General features: G+C 40.6%; 1 protein-coding gene across 1 annotated transcript in view; it reads right to left on the bottom strand.

Annotated features, from left to right (window-relative positions):
• Nucleotides 1–15,607, bottom strand: part of CFAP61 (cilia and flagella associated protein 61) — a 248,954-nt gene that overhangs the window by 219,725 nt on the left and 13,622 nt on the right. Inside the window, exon 7 of the mRNA XM_080683048.1 lies at nucleotides 6,057–6,189. Within this exon, the coding sequence (XP_080539174.1) occupies nucleotides 6,057–6,189 (133 nt within the window). The remainder of the gene's footprint in view (nucleotides 1–6,056; nucleotides 6,190–15,607) is intronic.

Here is a 15,607-nt window from a genome sequence, read left to right as displayed (position 1 = left end):
AATATGTTGCAAATGCTACCCAGAAGTCCACCCATGACCTACTGGTAATGTCTCACCCATGAATCCCCCCAACTGGCTCATAAGCACTCCCAGTTCTCTGTGTGCCTCACCCATATACCATCGTACCCCCATGGCTAGCTCCCTTGCATGTTTCCAGCAGCAGCATGAGCAGGCTTTGGCAGATGGCTAATGAGCACATGCAGAAAATCAGTTAAAGCAGTGGGCCAGAGAGAGACCACAAACTTGAGCTGTAGTGCCATCTTTGGGAAAAGAGGCTGTCAGTACTCAGCCTGGTGCTTCTCAAGATTCAGAGACTACATATGAGCTTAAGAATTCTGCCACAAGAGAAAGCAAGAAGCATGGAGCAGATGTATTCACAGGATATCCAAGAAACCTCAGAATTCCTTGTAGGGCTAATGGAGATATTTCACTTATGAAGGAGATGATTGCTACTTCAAAGGTGAAGCCAGTAACACAAAATTCCAAGGAACACTTAAAAAGCAAGAAAATATGACACTATCAAAGGATCACAATTATCTTACAGTAACCCAACTCAAAGAGATGGAGATCTCTGATTTACCACATCGAGAACTCAAAATAGCTATTTTAAAGAAACTTAATGAACTACATGAAAGCACAGAAAGACAGTTCAAGAAAATTGGGGAAACAATACACACACACTCACATTGAGAAGTTTAACAAAGAGACAGAAATCATAAAAAATTGAAAAGAAATTTTGGTGCTGAATAATACAATGAATGAAACAAAACAAAATTCAATAGAGAGCATCAACACAAGACTTGATCAAGCAGAAGAAGTAATTAGTGAGATCAAAGACAGGATCCTTGAAATGATCAAGTCACAGGAAAACAAAGAAGAATGAAAAAGAGAGGAAAAAGTCTACATGATCTAGAAATATTATCAAAAAGATCAATTTGCAATCATTGGATTTTCAGAGGGAGAAAGAGGGAAAGGGGGACAGAAAGCTTATTTAAGAAGAGCTGAGAACATCTCAAATCTAGGGAGAGATTTGTATATCAAAGTTCATAAAAGTCCTAGGTCACCAAAGTAAACTTAAAAAGATCCCCTCCAAGGCACATTTAATAAAACTATCAAAAATAAAAGACAAATAGAGAATCCTGAAAGTAGCAAGAGACAAGAAGCTGCAATTTATTATAAGGCTATCTTAGCAGAAACCTTACAGGGCAAGAGAGCATGAATGATATATTCAAAGTGCTGGAACAAAACCCTGCCAACCAAGAACACTTTACCCAGCAAAACTATCCTTCTGAAATGAAAGGTAGATAAAGACTTTCCCAGACAAACAAAAGCTGAGGGAGTTACCATACAGGAAATACTGAAAGGAGTTCTTTAAACCGAAATGTAAGGACACTAATTAGTATCGTGAGAACATATGAAAATATACAACACACTGATAAAGTAAATATATAGTCAAATTCAGAATTCTCTAATACTGTAATATGGTGGAATGTTGAACACTTACCTCTAGTATAAAGGTTAAAGTCCAAAAGTATTAAAAATAAAAATAGCTATAATTTATTAATAAATACAATATTAAAAAAGTAAATAGTGACATTGAAAACAAAAGGGTAAAATTTTTGTATATGATTGAAGTTGTTATCAGCATAAAATAGACTACTACATGTATAAAATTTTATGTAAACCTCATTGTAACAACAAAGCAAAAACCTGCAGTAGATCTCCAAAAGATAAACAAAAAAGAATATAAGCATACCACTACAGAAAATCAATAATTAACAAAAGAAGGCAGAAAGAGATAATGAAAGGAATAGGGTACTACAAAAAAGAAAACAGTAACTCCTTACCTATCAATAATTACTCTAAATGTAAATGAATTATATTCTCCAATCAAAAGATATAGAGTGGCTGGGTAAATAAGAAAGCAAGACCCAACTATATGCTGCCTACAAGAGAGTCACTTCAGTTCTAATGCTAAAGTGGAGAGTGTGGGGGAAAAAGATATTCCATGCAAGTGGAAACCAAAAGAAAGCAGGGGTACTTGTATCAGACAAAATAGACTCTAAGCCAAAAATGGTAACAAGAAACAAAGAAGGTCGTTATATAATTATAAAGGGTTCAATTCAGCAAGAAGATATAACAATCATAAATATAAATATAAGCATATATATATACACACACACACACGTGTGTGTGTGTGTATGTATCCAACATATCAGGCTACTTAAATATATTAAGCAAATACTAAAGAATATCAAGGGGAAGATAGACAACAATACAATAATAATAGGAAACTTTAATACCCCAAACATTGGATAGAATATCCAGACAGAAAATCAACAAGGAAACGTTGGACTAGATTGATACTTTAGATCAAATGAACATAACAGGAATATACAGAACATTCCATCCAACAGCAGCAGAATACACAGTCTCCTCAAGCACACATGAAACACTCTCCAGACAGATTATACATTAGGTCACAAAACAAGTCTTAGCAAATTTAAGAAGATGAAATCATACCATGTATCTTTTCTAACCATATGTTATGAAACTAAAAATCAATAACATTAGGAAAACTGAAAAATTCACAAATATGTGGATATTTAAAAAGACTCCTAAACAACAAAGAAGTAAAATAACTCAAAAGAGAAATAAAAAATATCTTTAAAAAAATGGAAAACAATATACCAAGCCTAAGGGATGCTGAAAAAGCAGTTCTAAGAGGTAAGTTTATAAATGTCACAGCGAGAAAAAAAGAGAGATCACAAATAAGCAACCTAATTGTACAACTCAAGGAATGAGGAAAAGATTAAATTAAGCCTCAAGTTAGCAGAATTAAGGGAATAACAAAAGTCAGAGCAGGACCAATGAAATAAAGACTAGAAAAATGATGAGAAAAGATCAGTAAACTAAGAGCTGGTTCTTCAAAAAGATAAATAAAATCGACAAACCTTTAGCTAGAATAAGGAAAATAGAAGGCTCAAATAAAATCAGAAATGAAAGAGCATATATTATAACTAATAACAAAAATACAAAGAATCATAAAGGACTACTATGAACAATTATATGGCAAAAAAAATTGGACAGACCAATAGAAAATATGAACAGACCAATAAAAAATAAGGAGATTGAATTAGTAATCAAAAACCTCCCAACAATGAAAAGCCCCAGATCAGATGGTTTCACTGGTGATTTCTACTAAATACTTGAAGAATTAACATCAATCCTTCTCAAACTCTTTCAAAAAAACTGAAGAGGAGGGTACATTCCCAAATTCATTTTATGAGTCCAGCAATAAATATCCTGATATCCAAATCAGACACTACCAGAAAAGAAAACTACAGACCAATATCCACAATGAATATAGTTGCAAAAATTCTCAATAATATATTAGCAAGCCAAATTCAACAGCACATTAGAAGAAACATATACCATGACCAACCAGAATTTTTCCTTGGATACAAGGCTGGTTAAACATACACAAATCAGCAAATGTGATGCACCTCATTAATTAATAGATATTAAAGACAAAAATCATATCAATAGAAGCAGATAAATCACTTGACAAAATGCAACATCCTCTCATGATAAAAATGGTCCAAAAATGGGGTATAGAAGAAACACATGTCAGCACAATGAAGGCCATATATAACAAGCTTACAGACAGTATCATACTCAACCCTGAATGGTTAAAAGATTTTCCTCTAATATCAGAAACACATACAAATGGCCAACAGGTACATGAAAAAATGCCCAACATCATTAGTCATCAGGGAAATGCAAATCAAAACCATGAGGAGGTATCACCTCACACCTGTTAGAACAGTTATCATCAAAAAGATAGCAAAGGATAACAAGTGTTGGCAAGAATATGGAGAAAAAGGAACCCTGGTGTGCTGTTGGTAGGAATGTAAACTGGTACAGCCACTATAGAAAACAGTATGGAGGTTTCTCAAAAAATTAGAAGTAGAGTTACTATATGACCTAACACTCCTACTTCTGGGTGTATATCCATTCATCAGTAGATGAACATTTGAGCTATTTCTACTTTTTGGCTATTCTGAATAATGCTGCTACAAACAATTCTGTACGTGTTATTGTGTGTATGTGTGTTTTCAATTCTAGGGGTGGAACTGCTGGGTCAAACAGTACTTCTATATTTAACTTAAAAAAAATTTAATCCTCACCTGAGAATGTTTGTTTGTTTTTTTGTTGTTTATTTGTTTGTTTGTTTGTTTTTAGGGAGAGAGAAACATCAATTGGTTGCCTCCTGTACATACCCCGACCAGGGATCAAACTTGCAACCAAGGTATGTGCCCTGACCAGGAATCGAACCTACAAACTTGGTGTCCGGGATGACGCTCCAACCAACTGAGCCAGGGCTATATTTAATTTTTGAGAAAATGCCAAACTGTTTTCCAAAGTGGCTATACCATTTTATAATCCCACTAGCAATATATGAGGGTTACAATTTCTCCACTTTTTTATCCACACTTGTTACTGTCCTCTTTTATTATAACCATCCTAGCAGGTATAAAGTGGCAGAATCAGGACACTTGTAGGGCATATCCCAAGTGATGGGGTCACAGGGCAAGGCTAGTACAAAGTGGGGAAGACAGCCTGAGGGGTCATGAAGCCCCAGGGTGCAGTGGGGATAGTGCTGGGCTGGCGGGCACCAGGACTGCATGCAGTGAGAGCTGCTCCAGAGCTCCAAACACTGGGGCCCTGCAGAAGAGCAGACTCAACAGGCAGGCCTTCTGACTTTTCCAGAAAAGCTACAAATTCAAATTGTTATAGATACTTTCCTAATTTTTAAATGTTAGCCATTAACACAACAACATTTACTCCATAATAACCTAAATCATATCATGGGAAAACACTGGACAAATCCAAATTGAGAGATATTCCCCAAAATAACTGACCTGTGCTTTTCAAAACTGTCATTGTCATGACCGACAGACAGACTGGGACACTGTTCCAGATTACAAGAGACTGAAGACACGTGACACGTGAGCTCATTGAATGATCTGCATTTCCATCTGCTCTGACCGGGATCATGGGGACTATCAGTAAAATCTGAGCAAGGTCTGTGGTCAGATAACAGGATTGAGCTTGACTCAACCACTGTGCTAGTTACAGAAGACAACATCCTTGTTTTGAGGAAATATACATTGAAGTATTTAATGGTGAAGGGGCATTACTTCTGTATCTTATGCTTAAATGGTTCATAAAAAATACATAATATATATGCAATATATATTTATCTCTAGATAGACATAGAGAAAGAGCAAGCAAAGAGAATAATACAGAAAATGTGGTAAAATGTTAACATTTATGGAATTGGGGTACTTATAAGTTTGCTTTAAGTGTGAAATATTGTTAAAATAAAAAGTTAAAAATTATTTTCCAAGTCAAACAAAATGCATCTGCCAGTAGGATACTGGTTTCCAACTTCTGGCCTTTGGGAACTTAGGGTCTCAGAAATCCCCTCCCCCCAGCCCAACTGGCATGCCTCTGTGGTTGAGTGTCGACCTATGAACCAGGAGGTCATGGTTCAATTCCCCATCAGGGCATATGCCCAGGTTGCAGGCTTGATCCCCAGTAGGGGGCATGCAGGAGACAGCCAATCAATGATTCTCTCACCACTGATGTTTCTATCTTTCTCTCCCTCTCCCTTCTTCTCTGAAATCAACAAAAATATATTTGAAAAAAAGACACCTAAAAAAACAAGAAGAAATCCCCCTACATACCACTGGTGGATCTTTTCCCCTCTCTCTAACTCTAACCCCTACCTCTAGAGTCAGGGCAAAGAATCCACAACAGCCTGGGCATCTGGAAGGACCTCACAAAAACCTAAAAACCGAAAGCCAATTAACACTGGGAAGGGGTGTGATGCCACAGCTCGGAAACTGGCTTGGCATGCCACCTGGAAGGGCATGGAGAAGAAGGAGGGTATGACAGCTCCAGGAGTGCCGGCGAAACCTGGAACAACAATGCTTCTTATTTCTCCCATTTCTGTCACTAAGCGTATCCCTAGGGGATTAATCACCAACCTCACACACAACAGCATGGTTCTCTTTGTCTTGGGCCTCTATTAGTTCAGCCAGAAAGTATTCGCCATAAGTTGCTCTCAGAATTGTGTCATGTTGCATAAATATTGGCATGAGATCATCATGATCTTCCACCCTGTTAAGAGAAAGACTTAAGTTCAGTGTTCTTTCTTTAAAAGGAGCACCTATGTGCCAGACCCTGTTCTAAATGCCAGGAACACAACAACATGCAGGTGAAATGAACTTCCACTCTAATAGGAGAAACAGATGATAAAAATGTAACAAACACATCACTTCACACATTTCAACAATGACAGTGCTTTGGGATGGAGAGTGATGGGGTCAAGTGGTCAGGGAAGACCTACCTCTCTGAGGAGGGTACGTCAGAGTTGGGACCTGAATGAGGAGAAGGAGAGGAAGCTATGAGGAGACCTGGGGTGGAAACTTCCTGGCAGAGGGAACACACTCAGCATGTTTGGTTGTGAAAGGTAGAGCAGCTTATCATGAGCCAAAGAACAAGATGCTGGGGATAGCATTGCCCAAATGTGTTCCAAAGAACACTGCTTCTATGGCATTGTCCCCAGAATCCTCTTCCTCCCCCCAAAAGAATTCCTGCGATATTTCGACACTTCACATGGAGGGGGAAATGCTGACTTAAAGGCAATGAAGTTCTGCTCACCATCCATTCTCAGGACCCTCTACAGTGACCTTGACAACCAATGTGCGTGTGTGCGTGTGCGTGTGCGTGTGCGTGTGTGTGTGTGTGTGTGTGTGTGTGGTGGAGAGAGGACCCAAGAACCAGATTTATGGCAGCATAGTGATGCTAGCCTTGGACCCATTTTGCTGCCATATTTAACATTCTTTCCTTTTTAGTACTTCCTTAGTTATATTTAGTGTTCTATTTTACTCTCTAAGATGTTCTTATACTTTTATCCTGATACTTTTCTTGTTAAAAATATACACATTTGCATTATATTTTTGTATATATCTCATTTGGCTACTAACCTCCCCCCTCCCCGTTCATTTCTTTACTATGGCATCTTCATTATCCCACTTTAACTTCTATATGTTCTCTTTGATATTAATAGTAGCGCCACCTATGGAGTGATTAGTATGTATAGAAAGCTCAGGGCTTTATCCAGATTATCATGGCAATCGCAGGAGGTGGGCACCATATTCACTCCTCAGATGGAGGAGAGCAAGGCTCATGGGGATGATGGAATGCTTTGCCTGAGACCATAGAAACAGGTGGCAGCAGAGCTATGCTAAGAACTCAGGTCAGCTGATCTGGACCCAGCCATCACATGCTACACTAAGCCAGTGGTCGGCAAATGGCAGCTCGCGAGCCACATGCGGCTCTTTGGCCCCTTGAGTGTGGCTCTTCCACAAAATACCACGTGCGGGCGCGCACATACAGTGCGATTGAAGGAGTACCCTAATTAAGTTAATAACAATGTACCTACCTATATAGTTTAAGTTTAAAAATTTTGGCTCTCAAAAGAAATTTCAATCGTTGTACTGTTGATATTTGGCTCTGTTGACTAATGAGTTTGCCGACCACTGCACTAAGCCAACAAGGCACTTCAAAAATCTTCCTTTAAATCGGCATTCCTTTTGAAAATTGGCAGCAAGAAGCACAAGCAGTTGAGAAGGAGAGACTTTGGCTCAAGGGCAAGAGATAACACTGTGGATCATCCAGCCAGCCCTGCCACAGCTCCTCCAATCCTTGTTGGAAAAGATCCCCCTCCCCCGCCCCAATCCTGCCACAGCTCCACCCCCCAATCTAAATGCTTTAAACTGGACCACCCTGTGCACTCAGGATAAAAATCTCCACCCTTCTCCCAGGACAGTGGTCGGCAAATGGCGGCTCGCGAGCCACATGCGGCTCTTTGGCCCCTTGAGTGTGGCTCTTCCCCAAAATACCACGTGCGGGCGCGCACGTACAGTGCGATTGAAACTTCATGGCCCATGCACAGAAGTCGGTTTTCGGCTCTCAAAAGAAATTTCAATCGTTGTACTGTTGATATTTGGCTCTGTTGACTAATGAGTTTGCAGAGCACTGTCCCAGGATGAAACCTTTCCCTCTTGTGACACAGGCTTAACTTTTGGAATAATGATGGTTTTTCATCAATAATAAGCATCTTGATGGAAGAAACATATATTTGAAAAACTAGGTCTCTGCCCTATAAAACCTGAGAGCTAAGGAGAGAGCCAGCCAACAGACCCCGGCACAAGAAGGAAAAATACCACCTCTTGTCAACACTTCCTGGAAGGAGAGACAGCAGGGGGTCCTTATCCAGGCAGCCAGGATATTTGCTTGTTAAACTATTAACCTGGGTCTGATGTCACCAAACAGTCTCCTTCCACATGCCAGGGCATCAGAAGGATTCTATAGTGGTGAGTGGAAAATAGGGAACCAGAAAGAAACACCAACTGTGTTTTTAGGACAGACATGGCCATTTCAAAAACTATTTTAGCCCTAGCTGGTTTGGCTCAGTGGAGAGAGCCTCCACCTGCGGACTGAAGGGTCCCGGGTTCGATTCCGGTCAAGGGCACATGCCTGGGTTGTGAGCTCGATCCCCAGTGGGGGGCGTGCAGGAGGCAGCTGATCAATGATTCTCTCTCATCATTGATGTTTCTATCTCTCTCTCTCTCTTCCTTCATCTCTGAAATCAATAAAAATATATATATTTTTAAAAAACTATTTTAGCTCTGCACTCATTTTTTTTAAAGTAATTCTTGACCTCCTGCCCATCTATTTTTATGTGTATGTCACCTTTGGCTGGGATGTACTAAGGCCCCACAATAAATGTGCCAAAGGCTTATGGAGAGTGCTTTTGAAAAGACTGGAGAATATACCATACAGTGTAGTGGTCACAGCCTGGGCTGGGAAGCTAGAATGCCTGAGACTGGATTTAATAGCTGTAACCTTGGGCAAGTCACTTAACCTATGTCACAGTTTTTTCACCTGTCATAAGGACAGTAAATGATCAAATAATAATAAAAACAGGTTATTATCATTAACACTATTATTACTTAGGTAGCAAGGGTCAATAAGAACAGTTGTAGAACATTGATTAATGAATGGAAGAGGCTATCACTACAAAAGCTTGAATTATTGCACTAGTTGCCCCTTGGCCACTGTAGGAATAAACTCATCCATTCCATCCACCATCACCAATCTGTTTAAAATCCTGCTTTCTTCACCTCACTCCCTTACTCAAAAGCTTTTGCCAGCCTCCACTGTTTCTGGGATAAACCAGAGCCCTTAGCCTCATTTTTGATGCCTCCATCTTTCCATCCTCAGCACCAACAGTGAAACAAGTTGATCTATTTATTGTTCTTAGAAGGGCACCTCCCGTCCTCCCCTCCTTCCACCTCTTTTCCTCTCCAGCACTTTGACCCCCTCACTTATTCCAAATTCCAGCATCTTTCAAGGCTCACCTACACCTCACACCCTCCAGCCTTCTGTCCTAGAAACCCAATGACAGGGTCACCACTGGGTACTCATTGGCCACTTCTGGTGTTAACGTCAATGCAGGTCATGTTCCCAACCCAGGAACATGCTCTTCAGGGATAAGGGGGAGTTCTGTGTTTCTCTGTGATGAAGACTCTGTCCTTGACCCAACTCTGGCCAGGACACTCTGAGCCCTCTTCTCAACAGGCCTCAACCTTGGCCTGTAAAGACCTGAATAAACACTAACATATTTTCTAACAGCTTACGGCCACATTCCTAGGGTGGCCCTAGCCCCCCTTAAAGTGTTTCCCGGAGAATGCTTAAGGCTGCCAAAAAAATGTCCTGTTGGTTCCAGCCAACACCTGTGGATAGGACCCCTGTCTCCAAGTCTCTGTGGGGACGGGGGGAGAGTGACTTCAATAAGTGCCAGTTAGCAAACTCGGGTGGTTTTCACTTGGACCAATCCCCCCTTCCCACTTTCTATAATTTTTCCCTTCCCTGCTTCTATTGGCCCCCTATCGAGTCCTCCCTTTCCATTTAAAACTCCTACTCACCTCTGTACAAACTGAAGTTGAATTCAGTTTATGTTGAACTCTTTTCCCTATGGCAATAGTTATTACTGATTAAAATCTGTCCTTACCACTTTAACCAGTGTCTGGCTTTGCTTACATTTCACATCTGCACGCACTGTAGCCTGCAGCACAGGGGCAACAATGATGGCCAACATGGATGGGATCCTTATCATATGCCAGGACCTTGTCCAGTGTTCCGCATGCACTGAAGTGCCATAGCTAAGCCTGCTTTTCAGGTGAGAGATATGTGGCCTCAGAGGGTGTATCTGGGAGTGAGCCCACAGCCCCACGCTGGCAGCTCCACAGCCCTTCCACTCAGCCTCTGACTCCACTTGCTGAGAAACCTGCCCAGTCACTTTAACATTATGCATCTACAAAAGGGCCAGGGCAAGGATAGAGGGGAGGATACAATGTGGTGATGCAAGGGTGAACCTGACACCCTCAAGTTCAGTCTCTGGCAGGCAGTAAGCCCCCGGCAGCATTTGCTCCTGGGAGACTTCACACACCCGTTCTGTGCCAGGAATCACTGTCAGCTGACTCTACCTGAGCACCCAGGACCTCAGCTGAAAGAGCTCCACTGCGTTCCAGAAACCACTCGCTTTCCCACTTAGCAACCTGCGGAAAGGGTGCTAATAGCTCTAGCCTTGTTGACTCAGTGGCTAGAGCATCAGTCTCTGGGCTGAGGGTCTTGGGTTCAATTCCACTCAAGGGCATGTACCTCAGTTGCAGGCTCGATTCCTGGCCCCCAGTCGGGTGCCTGCTGGAGGCAACCAATCGATGTGTCTCTCTCACATCGATGTTTCGCTCTCTCTGTCTCTCCTCCTCCCTTTTATTCTCTCTAAAAATCAATGGAAAATATCCTTGGTTGAAGATTAATAACAAAAAAATGATGCTAATAGAAGTGGCTTTACTCTGTAACGAGTCCTGGATGATATTAGTTTTTAAAAAAGATTCTAAGAGAGAATAGCCAACAAATCCATTTTCAAACATTTTGAGAATCTGTATCAATATTTAGTAAAGAGACAATTATTTTAAATTATGGGGAAATAACCCAATATCCTAATAATTTTCATTTTAAATTGATCAAGACTGCTACAACCCAAGGAACCCCAAAACAAACTATGGACATGGCCTTATCTATATGATGCACACAAAAATATTAACCTATGGATATAAAAATCAGGAATAAAAGTTCAGAGAGACACAGGGCTGTAAGACTAATCATGAGCCCTCAATAGCCCATTAACAAAGTTATCCATATCATACCTCAATACCAGTTCTTTTGGAAAAAATAAGAGGAAACACCTAAATTGTGGCATTTTAAAGAGTCTCTTCCTTAGCCCTTCCCCAAAATGGGTAAAGAGGAACTTGTTCTGCTAAATGCATTCCTTGGGGTAATTGATAATTTATGATCTTGCATCAGCCCCCAGTGCTAATGATAAAGTATGACATCAGCCTCACAGAGTCTCAAATGGCACATGACAAGGTCTAGCCCCAAAGAAACAAAGCAACCTGGATACCAAAAACAATTCATCCATCAACATGTTTAAATCCAAGCACTCGGCAGTGAGTACCGCCTGCCATCAGGAGGAGAGCCAGGACTTCCTGTGAATTCCTTCTGCACAGGAGAGCCAGGTGCCCCTCACCTCTGAGGCACAGCATGTCAGTAGTGATGACTGGTGACTGTGGAAGGTTGAAGTTCACCAGCATACAGTACAATGGGAATGGCACCATTCTCTGAGTGAAAAGCGGCATTCCTTATTTCTTCTATTCAGTACAATGTGCTTGTTAACATAATCCGTTAGAGAAGATTTCATTTTAACTTGTTTGGAGGAAACAAAAGGCCCATCCCATATGTAGAGACTAATTGATTGCTCAGGCACCTAAATGTCTGTCAGACTATGAGAAACATGCCCGATGAAAATGGAGTAAAATTCAAACTTAAGAAAATCAACATCCTCTCAAGGATACTGTATCTCACTTGGGGTATGGATGTCCCTTAAACCCAGGAGAAGGCCAGGTGAAAAGTGACCGGGACCTGATGGCTCTCACTGGCTTCCTGGGAGGTAGGGACAAGAAAGAACACACTCACTCGTCATTCCCACTATGTCGGTTAGCTGGGCTTTCAGGAGCATTGTGCTGCCTGGACTCCAGACCTTCCCCAGGTGGCTGGCACAGTCTCTCAGTGACAGGCAGATTAAGATTGCTTCAATGCCTCAGCATCCTGTCCACTCTGCTGTATAATTACAATCCTGGAGGAAAACCTACAGGCAACCCTCCCTCCAGTGCAGTAGGTACACATATTCTTGCCAGCAAAGAAACCATTGCAAATTCTCAGATAGAAGGTTCACACTTAAGGACTATGACAGCAGCAGCAGCAGCAGCAGCAGCAGGCCATCTTTGCATTCAGAATATTGGCAGGGCTGCCTCTCTCCTATCTGATGGTATTTTGCACATTCAGAGAGGATTTGCATTTCATTAGCTAGACTTAAAAGTGTAGCATTGAAGAAGTATTTCTGATATCACTTTAAATGCCACGAATATCATATTTCTTCAAGCCTGAGTGTGTGTGCATATGTATATTTTAAGAAATCAAGGAATGGCCCTGGCCGGTGTGGCTCAGTTAGTTGGAGCGTAGTCCCAAACACTAAAAGGCTTCTGGTTCGATTCCCAGTCAGGGCACATACCTAGGTTGAGGGTTTATTTTGGTTCCCCATTGGGGTGCGTGTGAGAGGCAAGGATCACTGTATCCCTCACATCAATGTTTCTCTTTCTCCCCGCCTTGCCCTCTCTCTAAAATCAATAAACATATCCTAGGATGAGGATTAAAAACAACAACAAAAAAAGAAAGAAATCAATGAATGAGCAAAATAATTCATAGAGGATCTAATTTAGTGGTAGTGCTAAACAATGCAGTATATTTTAACTAAACCAACCTTTTACCATGAATACGGTTTGAACCTGGGGAAGGAGAAACTCCAGTTGACACATTTTTTCTTAGATGTGCAAAACAAAGCACCTTTTTCTTTCCAAGATCTCTTATGACCTCTAGTGGTCTTTCAGAAAATCAAATCTACCATTCCTAAACTTATTCCACTTTAGTACTTTAAAATGGATTTTTATTAGTTTAATAAAATAAATTTTATAACAATTTAGCTTCTACTCCTTGGAAAATGTCATTCTTTAAAAGTTACAAAGAATTTGAAACCTTACGTGACTTCAGAGCATATTCAAGGCCAATTAAAGGCCCCTGCCATTGACACTATCAGGATCTGACCCAAAAGTCTATCTGGGCACAACATCGCTGCAGCTGGACTGCTAACTAGTTCTATTGGCTGGGTACCAGGACTCCCGAAGATCGATGGTGAAATTCCTAACTGCTCTACTTCTTCTTTTTGAAGGCTTGAGGATATTCATGACGTAAGCATCAGAATGTCTATTTATATGAAGTTGCTCAGAAGTCAAGCTTAGGTAGATTCCTAAGAAGCATGAGACTATCAGATGCTTAATAAAAATAGATGCTTTGAGAGGTGAAAAGTTAGTATTTAAAATCCACCAACCTTATGTTTTAAAAGTCCTAAGTTTTATTTCATCTACTTTAAAGAGTAATGATGTTGACCTAATTTGGTCAACCAGTGTCATCAAAAAAGCAGTGGGCCATTTTAGTTACAGTAGTCCCCCCACCCTTTTTCTGTGGCTGTGTTTTCCATGGTTTCAGTTAAACTGCAGTCAACTGGGGCCCAAAAATATTAAATGAAAATTTCCAGAAATAAGCAATTCATAAGTTTAAATTGTGTGCCACTGTGAGAAACGTAATGAAATCGTCCCATCCCGGATGTGAGTCATCCTTGGTCCAGCGTATCCACACTGTACACGCTAACCTGTCCGACAGTCACTTAGTTTCAGTTATTAGATTGGTTGTTAGAGAAAGCCCACACTCACATAGCTTTTCTTACAGCATATTATTACAGCTGCTCTATTTAATTATGTTACTGTTGTTATCTCTTACTTGCCTAATTTATAAATTGCACTTCACAATAGGTATGTATGTACAGGAAAACATAGTATAGAGTTTTGTACTGTCACAGTCTTAGGCAGGGGGTTTTGTCTTGGGCTGTATGCCCCGGGGACAAGTGGAGGGGACCACTGTACTTGACAACACTGACTGACAGCACATAATCCTTTCCTGGTGAGTCCTTCCCTACCCCCATGATCAGATGTTCTTAAATTATACTTTCCTAAAGGGCAGGAGGATCTAATTTACCTATGCTGATACTAACAAGAGAAACTTCATAAATCAGAAAGGAGGATCTATAAGATGTGAGCGAATCAATTAAAAATGTTATTTCACTCACAAAATTCCTTTTCTTCAGAATGTGTTTGGCTTGTATTAGCATTTGTATCCTAATCCAAAGGATTTTATAAAGAGAGAATGACAATGTGAGTATCTAGCTGTGAATAACAAGTAAAGAAAAATAATTTTCTACAAGGAATTTTCTTCTTGTTCTAAATTAAGTGAATAACTTTTATCTGAATTTATTCTTCTCTGTAATCTTATTTTAGACACATGCTGTCTGGATCTCAGAATGCAAAGTAAATGCTTTACATGAAGAGTGAAAATGGAATCTTTACATTGTTTGCAAAATATTCAACATCTGCCTCCCTCTTTTTGCTTTCCTTCATCACCAAACTTCTCTAAAGAGCAGTGAGTATGACCTTGCCTTAACTTCCTTACCTCTATTCAACTCACTGAAATTTGATTAACAGTATCCAACTCTGCCCTTCAGGGAGGAGCAAGACGTGTCCTCAAACCAAGTAAGTGGTCAGAAGTAGGGCACTGAGTGGCCAAGGCTGGCACAGGGGAACCAAGGGGATGAGCTTGGAAGGAAGCTGAGGTCCAGACCTTGGGGAAGGCAGAGTTCAGAGCCATAAGAATAAGGCAAAAAGAGGAGAAGCAAATTAGGACGAGGTGGGGTTGGGGCTGCAGTCTGGGGGAGAGGCCAGTGTCAGGGCAGGCAGCCACCCTCCCTCTCATCCCAAGTTCGCTTGACTTCTCTTTAATAGATATGGAATTATTCAAGTTATTAATTTATCTCAAATGAGTTTTGGTAGTTGGTGTTTTTCAAGGATTTGGCCCATTTTCTCTAAATTGTTGAAGTTAAACAGTTGTTGCAGTGCTCCCCGACCCTTTAATGTCTGTGGAGCCTGTAGTGGTGTCACCACTTTTATTCCTGGTATTGCTGATTTGTCTTCTTTTTCTTGCTCAGTCTGGCTAGAAATCCATCAATTTTACTCAATTCATCTGTGCCTTTATAAATTTTCAAATCCAATGGCCTCTCTTTTATACTCAAATTATTTAACTGCCCTTCACTGTTTGCCACTTCAAGAGTCTTTGACTTCTGCAACACTCCTTCCTCTCTCTTGCAGTTTTCTTTCTTATTATCAGTAGCAGTTCATTTTCATCTTTCAATATCCTGCTGGACAATCTCCTTTACTCTCATGATATCCTCACTCATGAGAGGACC

The sequence above is a fragment of the Plecotus auritus genome (assembly GCF_963455305.1).
Source record: "Plecotus auritus genome assembly, chromosome: 8".
In the NCBI taxonomy this organism is placed as follows: domain Eukaryota; kingdom Metazoa; phylum Chordata; class Mammalia; order Chiroptera; family Vespertilionidae; genus Plecotus; species Plecotus auritus.
This window is presented reverse-complemented; position numbering and strand designations above follow the sequence as displayed.